This window comes from Gracilinanus agilis, chromosome 3, assembly GCF_016433145.1.
Source record: "Gracilinanus agilis isolate LMUSP501 chromosome 3, AgileGrace, whole genome shotgun sequence".
Classification (NCBI taxonomy): Eukaryota; Metazoa; Chordata; class Mammalia; order Didelphimorphia; family Didelphidae; genus Gracilinanus; species Gracilinanus agilis.
The window spans coordinates 243,512,580-243,531,879 of record NC_058132.1 but is presented as its reverse complement, the minus strand read 5'-3'; the positions used below and the strand labels follow the sequence as shown (position 1 = coordinate 243,531,879).

The 19,300-nt window shown below is 36.3% G+C and overlaps 1 protein-coding gene across 1 annotated transcript in view; it reads left to right on the top strand.

Annotated features, from left to right (window-relative positions):
* The window catches only part of AGPS (alkylglycerone phosphate synthase), a 166,510-nt gene that overhangs the window by 79,003 nt on the left and 68,207 nt on the right, over window positions 1-19,300 (top strand). The window contains exons 9-11 of the mRNA XM_044669753.1: window positions 6,514-6,639; window positions 10,219-10,327; window positions 17,552-17,679. Of these exons, the coding sequence (XP_044525688.1) occupies window positions 6,514-6,639; window positions 10,219-10,327; window positions 17,552-17,679 (363 nt within the window). The remainder of the gene's footprint in view (window positions 1-6,513; window positions 6,640-10,218; window positions 10,328-17,551; window positions 17,680-19,300) is intronic.

Here is a 19,300-nt window from a genome sequence, read left to right as displayed (position 1 = left end):
TTGTTCTTTAAAGGTTTGATAGAATTCACTTGTGAATCCATCTGGTCCTGGGGATTTTTTCTTAGGGAATTCTTTGATGGCTTGTTCAATTTCTTTTTCTGATACAGGATTATTTAAGTATTCTATTTCTTCTAGGCAATTTATATTTTTGTAAATATTCATCCATCTCACCTTGATTCCTATACTTATTGCCACATAATTGTGCAAAATAGTTTTTAATGATTGCCTTGAATTCCTCTTCATTAGAGGTGAGGTCTCCCTTTTCATCTTTAATACTGATGATTTGGTTTTCTTCTTTCTTTTTTAAATTAGATTGACCAGTACTTTGTCTATTTTATCTGTTTTTTCAAAGTACCAGCTTCTAGTCTTATTTATTAATTTAATAGTTCTTTTACTTTAAATTTTATTGATTTCTCCTTTAATTTTCATAATCTACGATTTGGTGTTTAGCTGGGGATTTTTAATTTGTTCCCTTTCTAGTTTTTTAATTTGCATGCCCAGTTCATTGATCTTTACCTTCTCTAATTTAATATATGTATTCAAGGATATAAATTTCCCCCTGAGTACTGCCTTAGCTGCATCCCACAGAGTTTGGTAGGATGTTTCATCATTGTCATTCTCTTCAATGAAATTATTGATTATTTCTGTGATTTCTTCTTTAACTGGTTTTGGAGAATCATATTATTTAATTTCTAGTTAGTTTTTGATTTGTCTGTCCATGTGCCCTTACTAATTATTATTTTTATTGCATTACAATCTGAGGTTACATTTATTATATCTGCTCTTTTGCATTTGTTTGCAATGATTCTATGCCCTATAACATGGTCAATCTTTGTGAATGTACCATGTGCAGCTGAAAAGAAGGTGTATTCCTTTTTGTCCCTATTTATTTTTCTCTACATATCTATTAAATCTAATTTTTCTAGGATTTCATTTACCTCTCTTATCTCTTTCTTATTTATTTTTTGGTTTGATTTATCTAGATCTGATAGAGGGATATTTAGATCTCCCACTACTATGTTTTTACTATCTATTTCCTTCTTGATTTCTGCCGGTTTCTCCTTTAGGAATTTGGATGCTATACCGTTTTGTGCATACACTTTGGGCACTGTTATTTCCTCATTGTCTATATTGCCTTTTATCAGGATGTAATTACCTTCCCTATCTCTTTTAACCAAATCTATTTTTACTTCGGCTCTGTCAGAGATCATGATCGCCACTCCTGCCTTCTTTTTTCTCAGTTGAAGCCCAAAAGATTTTGCTCCAGCCCTTCACCTTTAACCTGTGTATGTCCACTCGCTTCATATGTGTTTCCTGTAGACAACATATGGTAGGCTTTTGGTTTCTAATCCATTCTGCTATTTGCTTCCGTTTTATGGGCGAGTTCATCCCATTCACATTCAGAGTTATAATTATAAGTTGTGTATTCCCCAACATTTTGGTATCCTCTCCTAGTTCTACCCCTCCTTCTTAAGCTATTTCCTTTTAAACCAGTGGTTTATTTTAGACCAGTCCCCCTTGTCCCTTCCCTTGATTTACTTCCCTTTCCACCCCCTGCCTTATTATTACCCTCTTTTCTTTTTTTAAGGGCTAACGAATTCCCTTCCTCCTCTTTTTTGACCTCCCCACTCTCCTCCTTGCCTTGATTGATCCCTTCTGACTTTCTCAGTAGGGTTAGATAGAATTCTATATCCCAATGGATATAGCTACTCTTCCCTCTCAGGGTTAATTTTCCTGAGAGTAAGGTTTAAATATTACCTTTTTTTTTTTTTTAACCCTTGTACTTCGGTGTATTATCTCATAGGTGGAAGATTGGTAAGGGTGGGCAATGGGGGTCAAGTGACTTGCCCAGGGTCACACAGCTGGGAAGTGGCTGAGGCTGGGTTTGAGCCTAGGACCTCCTGTCTCTAGGCCTGACTCTCACTCCACTGAGCTACCCAGCTGCCCTAAATATTACCTTTTAATGCTCTCTTCCTCTCCTTTTTATAATAGTATTGATCCCTCCCCTCCCCATGCTCTCTTTGTGTGGTGTAGAATATCCTATTTTTCTTATTCATTCAAGTTTCTCTTGATGCGATCTACTATTCACCCTCCCTCTTTTTTTCCCCACCCCATCTCATCTTAGACTATTAATGCTCAACTTTTCCCTAGTAATAATTCTTCTAATTACTATAAAAGTGAATACAGTTTTTGAAAATTACACATAACATTTCTCTATACAGGAATACAAATAATTTGATCTTATTAAGGCCCTTAAAAGAGTAAATTTAAGAATAAGAATTTTATTTTGTAGAACTTCAGGGCAGTTTTGCTGAATAATTTCTTTTAATATGGAGTCCAAATTTCTATTAATTTCTCATTTTTCAAGAAGACCAATGATTCTCAAATTGTCTCTTCTAGACCTGTTTTCTTCATCTGTCAATTTCTCCTTGATATTTCATGTCTCCTATTTTATCAGTCTTTTGACTTTGCTTTATTTGTTCATGCTGTCTTGAGAGATCATTGACTTCTAATTGCCCAATTCTAGCCTTTAGAGTTTTCCTTTTCAATCTGGCCTATCTGGTTCTTCTAGGCTTCCAGCTGGTCATTTCTGTTCTTCAGATTGCTTATTTGATTTCTGAGCCTCACTTTCCAATTGTGAAATTCTGCCTTTTTAACCGTTATTTTCTTGCCAGATCTCTTCCATCTTTCTTATAATCTCAGATTTGAACTCTTTAAGATCTTGTGACCCATTTTCATTTTTTGGGGAAGGTTTGGACATCTTTAATTGTTTGTCCTCTCTTTTCTGGTTTTTTTCTGTGCCGAAGTTATCAAGTTTTTGAGCTTTTTTCTTCGTCGCTTTGTTTATTTCTTGATTTCCTTGATTGGCATCATTATGTTTTATCTGCCAGAAGTCTGAGTAAGGCAATCTGATTCTCTTTGTATGGAGTTAGGGAGCATTTTTTTGTCTGAGGCTACTTTGTGAGTCTCTTGGCTTCTCTGAGGACCCTCCTGGGGTCTCTGGTCTAGCTTTTTTCAGGGTCGAGCCCCTGTGTTCCTAGCCAGCTGCCTAGAGCTTGGGACTTGGCCCAACACTTGCTCCTCCACCTGAGATTCTCCACCAAGTCTGAGCGCACTGAGAGCCGCTGCTGCCCCTCTTCGCCCTAGTCTTGTGTCCAAGGTCTTAGTTTTTCCAGCCTCCTGCGGTCCTGGTCTAGTTGTTTTCAGTGTCAAGCCCCCCGTGGTCCTAGCCGGCTGCCTAGAGCTGGGAACTTGGCCCATGCTTGCTCCTCCACCTGAGATTTTCCCAAATCTTGAGCAACCTGGGAGCTGCTGCTCCCTCTCTCAGCCCCACTCCTTTGACCAAGGTTTGAGTTCTCCAGCCACCTGGGATTCCAGGTCCCACTGCTCTCAAGGGGCAAGCTCCTGGAGTACTAGCTAGCTGCCCAGGGGCTAGACTTTGTGCCCCCGCTTGCTCTAACTCTGGAGAGTAACCTCTTCCTCTGGTACTGTGGGTGGGGTGGGGGAGGGGTGACCCATTCTCATTTTGATGGGAGCTATTTCCCCCCCATTCCCTCCCATAGCGTGAAAGTGCCCAAATCCCACATACCTTCGATCCTGCGCCTTATTGTGGGTTCCCTTCTTTAATTTGGATTTTGTTTTCTTGTCCTCTGGATGTACTCCATATCTGTTAGTAAGGAGAGAAAGTCGCCCTGCCTCTACTCTGCTACCATCTTAACCCGGAAGTCCAAAATAATTTCCTGGCAATTACATTCTTGAGGGTTGTCTTTTGAGGATTTAATGTAGAGGGTGATCTATAGACTCTTTCAATGCCTATTTTGCCCTATTGTTCAAGAATATCAGGGCAATTTTCTTGGATAATTTCTTTTAGTATGATGTCAAGGCCTCCATTTTTTTCCAGGTTTTCCGGATTTTTAAATTATCTCTTCTAGATCTGTTCTCCAGGTTCATTGTCTTCTCAGTGAGATATTTCATTTTTCCTTCCACTTTGTCATTCTTTTGACTTTGCTTTATTAATTCTTGCTGTCTTGTGAGATCATTAGCTTCTACTCGCCCAGTTCTAGACTTTAAAGACTGGTTTTCAGCTATGATCTTTTGATTTTCCTTTTTGGTTCAGTCTATCCTGCTTTTCATGGCTTCTAGCAGGTCAATTTTGGTCTCCAATTTACTTATTACTTCATGTGATTTATGTTTTTCTTTTTCCAAGTGGGAAATTCTGTCTTTTAAACTGTTATTTTCTTTTTGAACTATTTCCCACTTTTTTTTTCTGCGAAGTTTCTTCTGTCTTTTGTACTTGGTTCTTGAATTCCTTTTTGAGTTCCTCAAGAGCTTGTGAGCAGTTTCCATTTTGGAGGAGGGAAGTTTGGATGTGTTTGCTTGTTTGTTGCTCTTTGGTGTCACCTCTGTAGTTTGCTGTTTTTCTCCATAGAAGTTGTGCAGGGTCAGAGGCTTTTTCTTTTCTTTTACTTTTTTTTTTTGGTTAGTTTAAGATTGTAGTTCTTGGGTGTTGGTGGTCATTGCTGTGTTAGTTTTTTCTTCCCTTCCCAGCCAGAAGTCTGAGTGAGGAGGGCAGGCCACTCTCTGTGTATGGAGTTAGAGAGTGGTTTTTGCCCTGAGGCTATTTTTTCCAGTTTTTGTGGCGTCTGCTATGGGCAGCCCCTCTGCCCTGTCTCTGTGTCCAAACTCCACATTCCTCATACCCCTCATGTCCCAAGTTTCATTGCCTTCAGGGGTAAGTCTGTTGGGCCCTCAGCCAGCCTCCAAGAATCTAGACTGCCCTTGCTCTGACTCTATTGCTATAGATGGTGTGGGGGAGGGATGAATAGAATGCACTTTGGTAGGTGTAATTTACTCCCTTATAGCATGGAAATGCCCACACACTGTCTATCTTTAAGGAAGGTAGAGCCCTTTTGCTCATCTGATTTTGATTTTTGTCTTTTTGAGGTGTGTTATATCTGTTGTTTGTCAGGAGAAGGAGAGATCCTTGCTTCTACTTTGAGGCCATTTTACCCTGGAAGTATTTTCCACTGTTTTGAACCTTGCTCCCTCCCCTTCCTCTTCTCTTCCTACCATCCTTCCATTCTCTAGCCTAGCTTAAGCTTCCCTCTCTCTCTCCCTCCTTCCATGACCTGCCACATCACAAAATTTTGTTCATCCCAGTCCTCTACCTTCTAGGAACTGATTTTGAGCTCTCTGTATATAACATTTATAGCTTACCACCTTTTCTTCTGCTTCTGGTATAGGCTTAATGAGAATCATAATATATTGTGATATTGGTTTTATGTTAACAGAAAATCATATTGCATAGAAATCTAATACAAAATCATATGAGAAAAAGTTTAAATTATGTTTATGGATTGCCTCTACTCTTTACCAGGACAGGCATCTATTTAAGGTATTTGTAAATATGAATAGTGAGAAGTCTTGTTTAAATTCAAGGTATTACTTATTTAGTCAAGAATTGTATGTTGTAAGTGATATCTTTTTTCAGACTTTTTTTCCTATAAACAAAATCAGAAAAGATAAATTGCTTATATTGCTGGCTTGTGAAATCTAATAAATTATATTTAACCTAATTGGCTTTTTAAGTTTTAGATTATATTGCTTATTGTATGCTTAAATACATGTCTACAGATATAGCTGACACATTCTACATCTCTGCATGAGTTGTTATTTGAAAAATAGGAATACTTACTTAACTGGACTATTATCAAATTGATCAACACAGATTGATGGACTTGAGTATAGTAGGTAGTGTATACTGCAGATGGTGGCATTTGTGCCATTTGACATGGGACTACTGAGACTCTAAAATTATTTCAATGGGAATGCTTTGGTTTTGCTACAGTTTAAGAGCTTTCATTCAACCTCAGGTGCGGTACAGATGGCAAAGCCAAGCTAATATGGAAAAATGAGAAACAAGTGACTATTTAATGTACAGGAATGCATGATCTGCATCACAAGTAGATGATGATATTGCATACAGGAAGCCTGGCCAGATGGTTGTACATTAAAACACATCACTTCTTGAGAGAATTAAGTATAGGCAATTTGCTCAAATTTTCTGCAGACTTGCTGCATATCACATTAAGAAAGAGAGAATGAGAGATTAAGTGCTTTATTTATTGCAAGTGTTTAGGTGAAGTTGGCAGTTATTTAAACATAATCTTTTTTCCATATGTGTTTAAATCGTACCTTCACAAACAAAAGAAGGGTTGGATTTAAAATGAAGAGGAAAAGAGTAGGGTCGGGGAGGAAGATTTTTAGTTGACACAGTAGAAACTAGGAGAATTTTTCAGCATTGTATTTTTCCTCAGATTGTTTTCCTATTAGAAGTTTAACATGACTAGGATGGTGAAGTTTTCTTTTGTCTTTCTGCCTAGATGTTAAAAAATCAAAATAGCAAATAAATTGAGATTCATTTTTTTTCAAATGGACAACCTAAATGTATGGAATACATTGTAAAATATTAGTCTATTTTCACTAATGTAACATTACTTTTGTGTTCTTCAGCTTAAAGAAAGTGGTTATTGTACGGGTCATGAACCAGATTCCCTGGAATTCAGCACCGTGGGAGGATGGGTGTCAACTCGAGCATCAGGCATGAAAAAAAACATCTATGGCAATATTGAAGACTTGGTAAAATTTTTTATTTTTATTATACAAATTCCAGTAATATATAAGAAAGGATCTTAAAAAACATTGAAATTGGATAGTGAGGAGGGAATAATGTAGCCTTTTTAGTATAGTATACAAATTGTATATTTATAAGTGGAAATAACAGAGCTTTTGGCTTTGAAAACAGCTTCACATTGGGTTCAGATTGCCCTTTTTCAGGGATTGTTATCTAAGATTCATTTACATTCCTGACAAGAAACTTCCTTCAGAAAATTTTATTTTTAAAATATTTGATTTTTGAAATAATTTCAGAACATTACAGAAACTCAGTATCCATATCTCAAAATATTTTCTTTCAGTTATTTAGATGAAGTTTTTTAAAAAAAGCATTCCTACTCTTCTAAAATAAGAAAGAAAAGAATTGTTTTCTGATTTTATGAAATGAAATCTTTTTATGCAACACCAACATCTCCAATTGAATTCATTTAGATATCATTATGACGCTATCAGTATAACATTTGCTACTCCATTTGTTTATTTAACTTTTGAAAGCATTTTTAGGAAGCTTTTCACTTCTAAGATTATGGAATTAGTGTCCTATTGCAACTTCGCCTCTTGTCTTGAGTTTGTAATCCTTTAGTTTGAAAGTTTTTAGCAGCTATTTTTTTTCATTTGCATCTCAAATCATTTTAATAAGCCTGTTGGACTTTTCTCTAAATGTTTATTCTGTGGACTTATTTTCACATTTACATTAAACTTAAAAAAACTACATACAATAAGTTAACGTTTAGAAGAAACGTTTCTCCCATTCCCTTCTTCTCTACAACTCCGCACCCCCTTTGGAATTGAATCAAACTCAGAAAGTTCCATTTTTAGATAAAAGCCATATTATTTTTGTTGTAGTATTTAGGCTATTTCTTACTTTAGAACTAAGCAAGTTTGAGAGGCATGCATTCCTAACGCAAATAACTTATTTTCATCACTTGATATTTTGAGAGATTTAAGGATTATTTATGGCACTAAACAATTTAATGTGGTATTAGTGTGTAGCATAATTATATTTTATTATTAGCTTTTTAAAAAATACCTTTTCTTTGTGTTTTTGCCTCAAAAATGTTTTAAACATTAAATATAAGTGTTGCATTTTTATTTCTTTTTAGACTTCAGATATGATGTCCTTGACTAGGCCTTTGGGATTTCAGTTGAAACCAAGGGAGGAAAAAATAGTTTATTTTCTTTGTGGTTTGGCACATAACTTCAGAAAAATACTGATGTGCATGTTTAATAAAGGTGCATGGTCTGACTCTATCCTGAACTCTATTTCTTTATTACCAGTGTGCTGGTTATCTCCAACTGCATATAGCATCTCAAATTTAACATGTCCAAAGTAACACATTATCTTCAGACCTTCTTTTCTAAATTCTTCTCTGTTCCTATTGAGGGCAACATCATCTTCTAGTCATCCAGGTTTATAAGCTCATCTTTCGTCATTGATCCTTTCTTCTCCTCTCCTATCCTCTGTAACCAAGCAACTTGAAAAGGTTTATCGATTCTCCTTCTACAAATCTGTTGTTTTTGTCCTTGTGTAGATTCAGGAATTTCAAGAAACATGAAAGCCCTTTTTCATCTTCCTAGTTGTTGGTGTTTCTTCCTTCCTTAAATGAACTCATGTTTACACATTCTCCCCAATAAAATGTAATCTCCTTGGGACCAGGGACCATTTAAAATTTTCTTTGTATCTTACCACTTAGCACAGTGCCTTGCTTTGTAATAGGTACTTAATATTTGAGTTGAAACAGTGAATACCTGCATTAATTAATGTGTGAAAAACTGAGCATAGTTGTTTAGCCATAATTTCAAGTATATTAACTTTTATGAAATATTTAACAATCTGATAGTCTTTAGAAAATTCTCAGATAATTATAGTTGGAAGCTTGCAATTACAGTGAATACAGTGTTGAATCTGGAGTAAAGAAGACTTGAATTCAGATCTTATCAGGTACTAGCCCTATGACTCTGGGTAGATCACTGAAGTAACTCTGCCTCAGTTACCTCATCTGTAAAATGGGGATAATAGCAGCACCTATTTCCTAGCATTGTTTTTAAGGGATCTTTCTGGCATCTCAGAATTGAGCCTTCTTGGCACCTGGACTGTGTGTCTTGCATGTTGTGGTTGCTTCTAATTGGTTTCCAAAGTCTCTACCAATAGGCCTTTGCAGGTGTTCTCTTTCATCTTACTATCCCTAGACACAGAATCTGACTGGATATATCCTGGCTCATCTCTAGTTGCTTCTAAAAGCTGTCCTGCACAGGCACTGGATTTACTGGTGGTCTGCCTTTCCTATTGCCCATGATTTTCTTGCTGATTTACTGGGAAGTTCTGAGGTTGAAGAATTCACTGTACTTTATCAGAGGCTTTTTTGATCATTATTTGGTCTGGTGCAAACTTCAAAGTATTGCTGGAGTAGGTTCTTGGAGTTGGTCTTCTAATCAAGTAGCTGTGCTTGCTTGCATTTTTTCTTAAAGGCTTGATACAACTGTTTTTAGAAACTATATTCCTTGTAAATCTGCCTTTCTTGAGTTTTTCTTAATTGTGAAAGGATGTTATTGCCAACAAATGTGTGCACTGATATGTTTAAGTTTCATTCTAAATCATTATATAACATCCCTTCAAATCATTACTGAAAGGTTAAAGGACACAGTCATAACTGTGATCATACTCCGATATTAACATAACATAACATAACATAGCATAGCTGGCATTAGAATGAGGAAGACCTCAGTTCAAATTCTGATTCCATAACATACTGGCTTTTTGACTCTTGGCAAGTTCCTTCAGGGCTCTAGGCAACTCTAAGACTATCTGTTATAAAGAGTGTTCTGACTTATCCTGCTAGAGGGAGTTTCATCATTCTGGGAATTCATTATACCAGTAAAATCACTGACCCACTTTCTGTCTCTATCCCAATTCTTGGTGGTAAAAGTTGCTTATGAAGCACTTTATTTTAACAGAACAAAAAGATGCTTTTCTAAGACACCATAGCTAAATCTATGTTTCGGACTTATGTAAAAGGAACTGAAATGTTAGGAAATGTAAAAATTTAAAAACAATTTAGAAAATGCTTATGAGTTCTTAGGTACATTCTTTGGTAAAATGTATAAATCTTTGTGCACTGATTGAATATGGAGACCTATATTTATCAGAAAAACCATTCCAAGGATTAGTATATTTATTTCCAGCTTTTGCTAAGCTGAGGACTTATTCACTGCCTAAATCTGTTAGACTGGCCTTTTCTCTTTCACTCTTTTTTTATAGTTTTGAATCATAGTTTCATTGCATAGTTTATTGCTTTCATCCTGGTCACAATAGTCAGTTCACCCTTCTTCATTTCTTACTCTCTGCTAGCAGTGAAGGCTAATAATGAAAATAATGCCATAATGAGATAAGTGATTCTGTTCTAAACATTTCAAAAGTACATATTTATAGGCAATACTTATAATATTTTGTAAAAAAATCATGTAGATTTCATTGCTATGTAAACTTACATATTATTTATAAATAAATATATAAAATTGACATTGTGTAATATATTAAAACAGGTGGTTCATATAAAAATGGTAACACCAAGAGGCATAATAGAAAAAAGCTGTCAAGTACCTCGCATGTCAACAGGCCCTGATATCCATCACTTCATTCTGGGATCTGAAGGTAAATATAGAAGTAAACATTTTATACAGAGATCTAAGTTAGTGATTCAGTTTTTAGAATATCTTTTTATTTGGTCTCAATTTTGATTTATAGCAGAGTAAAAGGCCTATTTTAAAGAAAATAAAAAGTTACATTAAAGGCATGTATATTAAAATGTGAATTATATAATCTTAGTTTTGATAAGAAGTTTTTGTCTCTGACTATATCTTATTAAATTTCTTGTAGACATTTTGTTTCATATTTCAAATGACAAAACCCATCTTTTTGCTTTTATTTCATTTTCTTTAGACATTTTAGATTTGCAGTTTTAGAGAAGGATATATTTTAGACTAACATTGCTAGTTTAAATGTTTATGAAGGGTACCCAACATATATTACACAAAAACAGGGCATTTTATGAGAAAGAAAAAGTACACATTTTCAAACACTCATGTATCATTTAGACATAAAATGACATGCTTTTGTGGACAGATCATCTGTTTTCTTGTAAATTTTCCCTCCTCTTGACATTTATTTTTATTTCTTACTATCTTATTATGATGCAAAAAAACATAATTCTTTACTTAATGAACTTAATGCTAGTGTAAAATGAACGTTGTTCTTTAGCTTATCAGAAAACTTTGTCTTTCTAAATAACGTCTTCATCATCATCATCATCGGTTTTCTTATCTACTAAACATTCTGTTGCACTAATGACTTTTAAATGTTCTTTTCATTTTTTTTCTGTCTTAGAATTGATACTGAGTATTAGTTCCAAGGCAGAAGAAAGATAAGAGCTAGGCAACTGGAGTTAAATGACTTGCCCAGGGTCACACAGCTAGGAAGTATCTGAGGCCAAATTGCAACTCAGATATATTCTCATCTCCAGGCTTGTTTTTTTATCCACTCGGCCACCTACCTGCTCTGGTTTCTAAATTTCTTAACTAAGGCTATTAAGTGTCATATAATGCAAGTTAGACTTTAAATATATCATCAGTTATAGAAAAGATAATCTGTTGATGTTGCCAACTAGTTCTCTACCTTGCACTTAGTAGGCATTTAATAATAATATTAAGTCTTTATATAATCTAAATTTTGAGTTAACAGTAGAAATTTTTTTTTTCTGTTTCCATCTTGGCTTCTGCTTACTGGCATGCTTCTATTAAAGCACTTCCTATATTCCAGCCAGTGTGCTAGGTGTTAGGGATAAAAATGCAGTAAATTTTCATCTAAAGGGACAATTCTGCAGGCCACTTCCTTTCTTTCTGGGTCCCCAAGTGCCCCTGCCCTCCTGCTCTATAGCCCCTCTACAGTTGGAGTGGCTTTAATGCATAGAATGGAGGACCCTTGGTGTAAGGTTGCACTAGTGCTGCTGGTGCCACTGCCGTTTAACCCCTGCCACTGCCTGTTGGATGTTTGCCATGAACTGAATTTAAGTATATAAATTTACATAAAGTAAGAACTATCTAAAGAATAAAATAATCACTACTTAGAAGTATGTTCATAAGTATATATAGCATAATATAATGTGAGTAAATAAAAATAAATTCAAATAATTCAGTTCAAGGTAGTTTGGTAGGAAGGGCACAATAATTGAGAGGATCAGTAAAAACTTCCTGTAGTAGATCGTTCTTGAGCTACATCCTAAATCAAGAGAATCTCTATATAGTAATAAGAAAGGAGTGCACCCAGGAATTAGGCATGGCCAGTGCCAGAAGCATGGAAAATGGATAGTGTCATATGGAAAAAAGAGAGAAGGCTAGTTTGGCTGAGGTGGAGAATTTGAGATGGTGAGTAATATACAAGAAGTCTGAAATGACAGGTTTGGGCCAAGTTTTGAAGAGTTTAAAAAACTAAACAGCAGTTTATATATGTATTCAAGGGGTGATAGAAAGCCAGTGTAGTTGATTTGTGTACAGAATCACATGGTCAGATCTGTGAAACTTCCTATGGCAGCTATGTTTGGATTGGACCCTAGTGGAGAGAGACTTGAGGCAGGGAAATCATCAAAAGATTGTTGCAATAATGCAGGTTAGAGGTGATGAGCACCTGAACCAACTTGGTAGCTTTGTGATGTGGAGATAAGGGGTCTGATTTGAGACTTGTGAAGATGGAAATGAATGATTGGATATATGGGATGATGAGAGTGAGGAATGGGAGATAATGTGGAGTCCTGAGGTTGCAAACCTAGGAGACCGGAAGGATGATGATGCCTTTGACTGAAATAGGGGAATTTTAAAGATGGGAGAGTTTGGGGAGAAAGATAATGAATTCAATTTTGGACATTGATGTCCTGTTAAGTCCCATAGGTAGTTGGTGATATGAGACTGAAGTTCAGGGGAAAGATTGTAGCTGGTTAAATGGATTCTGAGAATTATCTGCATAGAGGAGAGAGTTAAACATTTGGGATTTGACAGAGTTATCAAGAGATGGTAATAGAGGGAGAAAAGGATAATTGAGGACAGAACCTTGGGAGGCATTTACAATTAAGGATGTGACATGGGTGATTAGCCAGTAGAGAAAAGTTCGGAGCCAGGAATGGAGCCTGGACATAGAAATAAAAAAAAAAAAAATAATCCCTACTCTCCAGGAACTCGTAGTCTAATGGAAGAGACAATACACAAGGATGATTTCCACTGTAAGTTAGATGCTAATGTACAGCAATAACTAATTTAAAAAAAAATCTTTTACTTTTTTTTAAACTGCCAAGGCAGCTCTGATGTAGAACAAGTGCTTTCTTTGGATCCAGAAGCCTAGTATATGATTTTCTTACCTTATATTTACTTACTTTGGACAAGTTACTTAAATTTTCCAAGCTTTAGCTTCCTTGTCTATAAAATGGGTATAAATACTCTTTTACCAGGTTGTTAGGAGGATCTAGTGAGATAATATATTGAAATGCTTTCTAAAATGTCAAGTTCTATATCAGCATTGTTTATTATTTAAAATATTATGAGGATCATAGCTTATAGGATTTTAACTTCAGAATTAGAAGGGATCTTAGAGATCAGTTAGTTTTGTTAATCTGTGAACAGGTATTTATTAAAACTCTGCTTTGTGCCTGGTACCATTTTATGAGTGGGGAATTCAGAGGCAAAAATTCAGCAGTCTTTGCCTGCACTCAGGGAGTAACAAAATGTCTGCATAAACATATATACAAAGTAAACTCAAGAAGACACCACCAAGCAGTGGGGATGATCAGCCATAACCTCATGGAAGAGGTGGTATTTATGCTGAGCTTGCAGGGAAACTGACTCTAAAATGTGGAGATGAGAATGGAGTGAGTTGTAGACTCATCTGGGGCCTGTTGAAAGATGTGGAACCAGAGGATGGAATATCATATGAGAATATCTCCAAGACAGCTGGACTGTAATGTGTGAAGGAACATCATGCATGATGAGACTGGCAAGATCAGTTGGGGCCAAGTTTTGAAAGTAACTGGTCTGTGTTTGGGACTGATAATAGAAAAATGGAACAAAATAATCCTGGCTCTTAGGGAGTTTACCTTTTGCTGGGATTCTATTAGGCCACTATGTGGGATGAGTTGATAAAGTGCCAAGCCTGTAGTCAAGAAGACTCATCTTCCTGAGTTCAAATCTGGCCTCAGGCACTTTTTAGCTGTGTGACCCTGAGCAAGTCATTTAACCTTGTTTGCCTTAGTTTTCTCATATGTAAAATGGGCTGGAGAAGGAAATTATATCTGCTAGGAAAGCTCCAAATGGGATCATAAAGAGTTGGACAGGACTGAAAAACAAGAAGAGATCCTATTTCATCAATTAAATATTACATAATCTATGATTATTTGAGAAGGAAGAGACTAGCTAGAGGATAGTAGAAAATAATTCCTCAAGGAGGCACTCTGGGAACAGAGCTTTTTCAGACAGTCATTTGATTCTAGAAGCTAGTAAATGGGAACTACCTTCTGGGCCATGGGAAGTCTTGCAAAGGGCAGAATAGGAGTGTCAAGTATGGTGGGCAGCAAGTGTATATGAAAGGGAGGATAGGAGCTATTTTGATTTCCTTTTTTGTATCCTCAGTAATAAATGCAGTGCTTGACATCTGCTAAGTACTTAATAAATTCTTTTGAATTGAATTGATTCAAACTGTGAGATAAATGTCAAAAAACAGGCTGGAAGGTAATTGTGAAGGACTTGAATACCTTGCTGAAGAGTATTTTATCCTAAAGAGAGGACCATGAAGATGTTTGAGGAGGGGAAGGGGTATGATCATATTTATGGTTCAGGAGGGTTATTTTGACATCTAGATTGAGAAAGGGAGAGTTGGAAGCTAAAGTCTTGTTAGGCTTCTGCATGATGGCAAAAAGTGCCAAAGAACTGAATTTTGGTAGCTACTATACAAATGAGAACAGATATGGAGGGTGACTATGGCCAGTGTCACTCTGATGATGGCAGGGTTGCAAATTCTTAATTGTACAATATTTTTGGTAGTTTTCTGTGCAGACATTCTCTATCTCATTAGCTTTTCTATGTTCCATCTAAAATGTGATAAGGAGAATGGAACTGGTCTCTCTGAAAAGGCTTTAGTCAGCACTAACAAGGGATCCGCCATTTCTAATTGGATGCATTTTCTGCTCCTCCCACATCTCTGTTTTATGCTTGCTCTTTTGTCAGTGTACCAGACATGCTAAGTTTCTGATCCTGTGTAACTATGAGATGTTTTTCTGTCATAGTCTAACCTATTTTTTTTTTAAACCCTTGTACTTCGGTGTATTGTCTTCATAGGTGGAAGATTGGTAAGGGTGGGCAATGGGGGTCAAGTGACCTGCCCAGGGTCACACAGCTGGGAAGTGACTGAGGCCGGGTTTGAACCTAGGACCTCCTGTCTCTAGGCCTGACTCTCACTCCACTAAGCTACCCAGCTGCCCCAAGTCTAACCTATTTTTATGTGTTTCATTTCCTTTTTCTTGCCAATTGCTCTGTAATTCTATTTGATAAACTTTGTTCTATATATTTCTCCCATCCAAGTACTAACCAGGCCCGACCCTGCTTAGCTTCCGAGATTAGATGAGATCGGGCATGTTCAGGGTGGCATGGCCGTAGACTGTTCTATATATTTCTGAAGGAAATACTAAATACTAGCAGATCTGGGATAGCTTATTGTGGATAAATAGCCCATCTGGTCAGCATTGAAACATCAATCAGTTCTTTCATTCTTGTATCCCTTTCACAAACTTTATGGTTATCCTTGACCACCTTTAAATGTCAGAAGTAGTTTTGCTAGTAAACAGTGCTAGGAAGTGTTATAAAGAGTATTGTGAGGCTTAGACTTTCATTGTGTACACTAAACAGTTCAGCTTCCCAAACAAGTGAGACAAATTAATCTGTGGGAATTTTCCTGATAGCTCTTTAACCAACATGGAGTCATTTTTAATCGTTACAATATGTAGATCTAAAAGTTTTCGCTGTCAAAATGATAATTAAACCCATGGGACTGATGAAGTCACCAAATAAGCAAGTTTGAGAAAAAAGACAGGGGCCTAGGACAGAGTCTTGTGATATACACCACAGTTAAGAGATGTGATATGGGTGAATGTGATATTCAGTGAATTCAGTGATATTTAGGAGTGGTCACCTAGCTGTATCATTAAATCTGAGAGGAAATAACATCCAGAAGGAGGTTATGGTCAAAAGTATCAGATGCTGAAGAGATATCCAGAATACTGAGAACTGAGAATAGATTTGGAAAGTGAGTTCATCAGGCATTAGAAAGAGAACAGTATAAGATGAATGACAAAATTAGAAGGTATATTACAAAGCATTGAGATGTGAATGAGAGACTGGCTGCCTTGCTGCATTGAGAGCCCGGATGTGTGGATTGGATAACAGATAACAGATTGGATATTGGATAATAGATGTGTGATTAACCCACTTAGCAAAGTTATATGATTTCTTCTAATTCTGTTCAGCAACAAGAAAATAGGAAAATGATCCTAGAATAATAGAGAAATACTGTACTACTTTGGATAGGATGGTCTTTGGCCTCTTTTTTTGAATGAATAATCAAATAAAGGGTGAATGGAAGTATTGCCTACAAATTCTGCTCTTAATTTTATCACTCCTACAAACTCTTTTTAATAGAACCTCCTCCCCTGACCCCAGCCACATTGCTTGAATATTTACTTTTCTGTGACTCTGCAGTAATAACTGTTTACCCATTGTGTGTGTGTGTGCGTGCGTGCGTGTGTGTGTGCGTGCGTGCACGCCCATGTGTGCTGCAAGTGCAAAGGTATGCATGTATGTGTGCTCATCTCCATCTACCCACAGATAATAGAAATTTGTGTTTTTGTTCTACCCTCTTCCCCCCAGGAAAGCTTGTAGAGCTTTTCTCTCATATTTTATTAATAATTTAATTTGCATAAAACATTTTTTTTAAACCCTTGTACTTCGGTGTATTATCTCATAGGTGGAAGATTGGTAAGGGTGGGCAATGGAGGTCAAGTGACTTGCCCAGGGTCACACAGCTGGGAAGTGGCTGAGGCCGGGTTTGAACCTAGGACCTCCTGTCTCTAGGCCTGACTCTCACTCCACTGAGCTACCCAGCTGCCCCTACATAAAACATTTTGATGCTTTAATCTAGGTTTTGAGTTAGAGAGATTTGAATGGCAGTCTTACCTCTCATACATAATAGCTTTGTGATCATGGGCAAGTCAGTTAATCTCTCAGTTTAGGAAATCCTTTGAGACTGTACATTACAGATAAATTGCTGATTTGCTTCAGGAATCTCCTATGAGGTGGCAGCTGGGTAGCTCAGTGGATTGAGAGCCAGGCTTAGAGATGGGAGGTCCTAGGTTTAACTTTGGCCTCAGACACTTCCCAGCTGTGTGACCCTGGGCAAGTCACTTAACCCTCATTGAGTATCCCTTACCACTCTTCAGTCTTGGAATACATAGTATTGGTTCCAAGACAGAAGCTAAGAGTTTTAAAGGAAAAAAAGGAATTTCCTATGAGATTAGCTCATGACTTAACAGAAGGAAAAGTGGCAAAAGTTACTTTGAATGAAGATTATAGTGAAATTTTATTTAAATAAACTAATATACACACATAAGCATGATTAATGTATTCCTAAGTTATTTACTATTATAGGAACTACTTGAATGTTTTAATAAGAATTTTAAATGTTTTATTTATAAATTTATTTAAATATTCTTTCAGATAAAAATAGACTTAAGAAATAAGATATAAAAAGTGGTATGATAATTAATTGAATTCCACCCTTCTTTTATAGGAACTCTTGGGGTGGTTACAGAAGCTACAATAAAAATCAGACCAGTCCCTGAATACCAAAAGTATGGCTCAGTAGCCTTCCCTAATTTTGAACAAGGAGTAGCCTGCTTAAGAGAAATTGCAAAACAGGTAAAATATTCTTCTTCAATTCTGCTACATAATATAAAGCTTTGTGATAGAAGAATTTGAATAACTTTTATATTTATTTAAACTAGATGATATTTTAATAACTTTCTACTTTGTGCTATACTTTTTTTGGTCTATTTCAGTTCATTTTAGAGTATTTTCTCCAGATTGTTTTAGTTAACCCTTTTCTGTAATTGGGACTCAGAGTAAGATGAACACTATTTTGTCTTAAAGTTAATTGATTTTATTTGAATGTCATATTTTCTGTGTGTTCATCGAAGAATAACTGTTGATATTTTTAGTTTTTACATTGTCTAGATTTCTCTCCCTTTCCTTGAAAGCCATTCCTTATCACAAAGTATTTTTAAAAAGGAAAACAAAAGAGAAAAAGATTCAAAAAAGCCAATTGTCTAATTGAAAAAAATCCACCTATTCTTTACTTTCTGCAAAAGAGGAGGTCAAGCTAATTAAAAAAAAAACCATAGCTTTCAATTTCTGTTATTTTTTACATTGTACATATTATTCTTCTGGATTTGCTTATTTTACATTAATTTATATAACTTTCCCTTCTTCTCTGTATTCATCATATTTGTTCGTTTTAGTAATGTTTTATTACTTTAGTGTACTACAATTTATTTAGCTCTTCCCAAATTGATGGACATCTACTTGTTTCTATTTCTTTGTTGTCACAGGAGATACTGCTGTAAATATTTGTTATATATGGAACCTTTATTTTTTTTTTTTTAAACCCTTACCTTCTGTTGTGGAGTCAATACTGTGTATTGGCTCCAGGGCAGAAGAGTGGTAAGGGTAGGCAATGGGGGTCAAGTGACTTGTCCAGGGTCACACAGCCGGTCTGAGGTCAGATTTGAACCCAGGACCTCCCGTCTCTAGGCCTGACTCTCAATCCACTGAGCTACCCAGCTGCCCCCAAACTTTATTTTTTTGACAACGATTATTGGGTATATGCCTAGCAGATGAAATCTATGGGTCAAAGAGTTTGGATTTTTTTAGCCAATTTCTTTGCATAACTCCAAATTGCTTTCCTGAGTACTTCTAAGACTTTGCAGCTCTACAAACAGTGCATTAATATACTTATTTCTCCACAATTCCTCCAACTTTGAATGTTTTTTTAAATTTGTCATCTGTGTTAGTTTGGTGACTGAGGTGAACCCTTAGAGTTGTTGTTATTTGTATTTCTCTTCTGTAAGTTAAGTTTTTGCAAAAGTTGCAAATAGCCATACCTGGGAGGCAGGACTGCCAGTTGAAGCCTGGAACTTTGGGAAATTCCTGATGCCATGCCAGGGCATGAGACCGATCGTTGGTTGAGATTTGTTCTATATAAGGGAGAGAGAACACAAGCTTCAGGGTGGGTAGGCGAATCGTTTCCTCGACTTATTGACTAGGCTAGGGATCAACCAGCATACATAGGGATTACAATATCACTTCTTAATCTTAGGGTAAGCAGATATCATCCATCAAACTACTGCTATCTTTAAATAATATACAGAAAACTATAATGATCATTGAGGGAAGCAGTAGGGATCATATACTGGCTCAGAGGCAATGAAGCAAAAGTCCCAGATGTCAGAAGAGCTTTTAGCCTCTTTTTGGTGTCACTAGG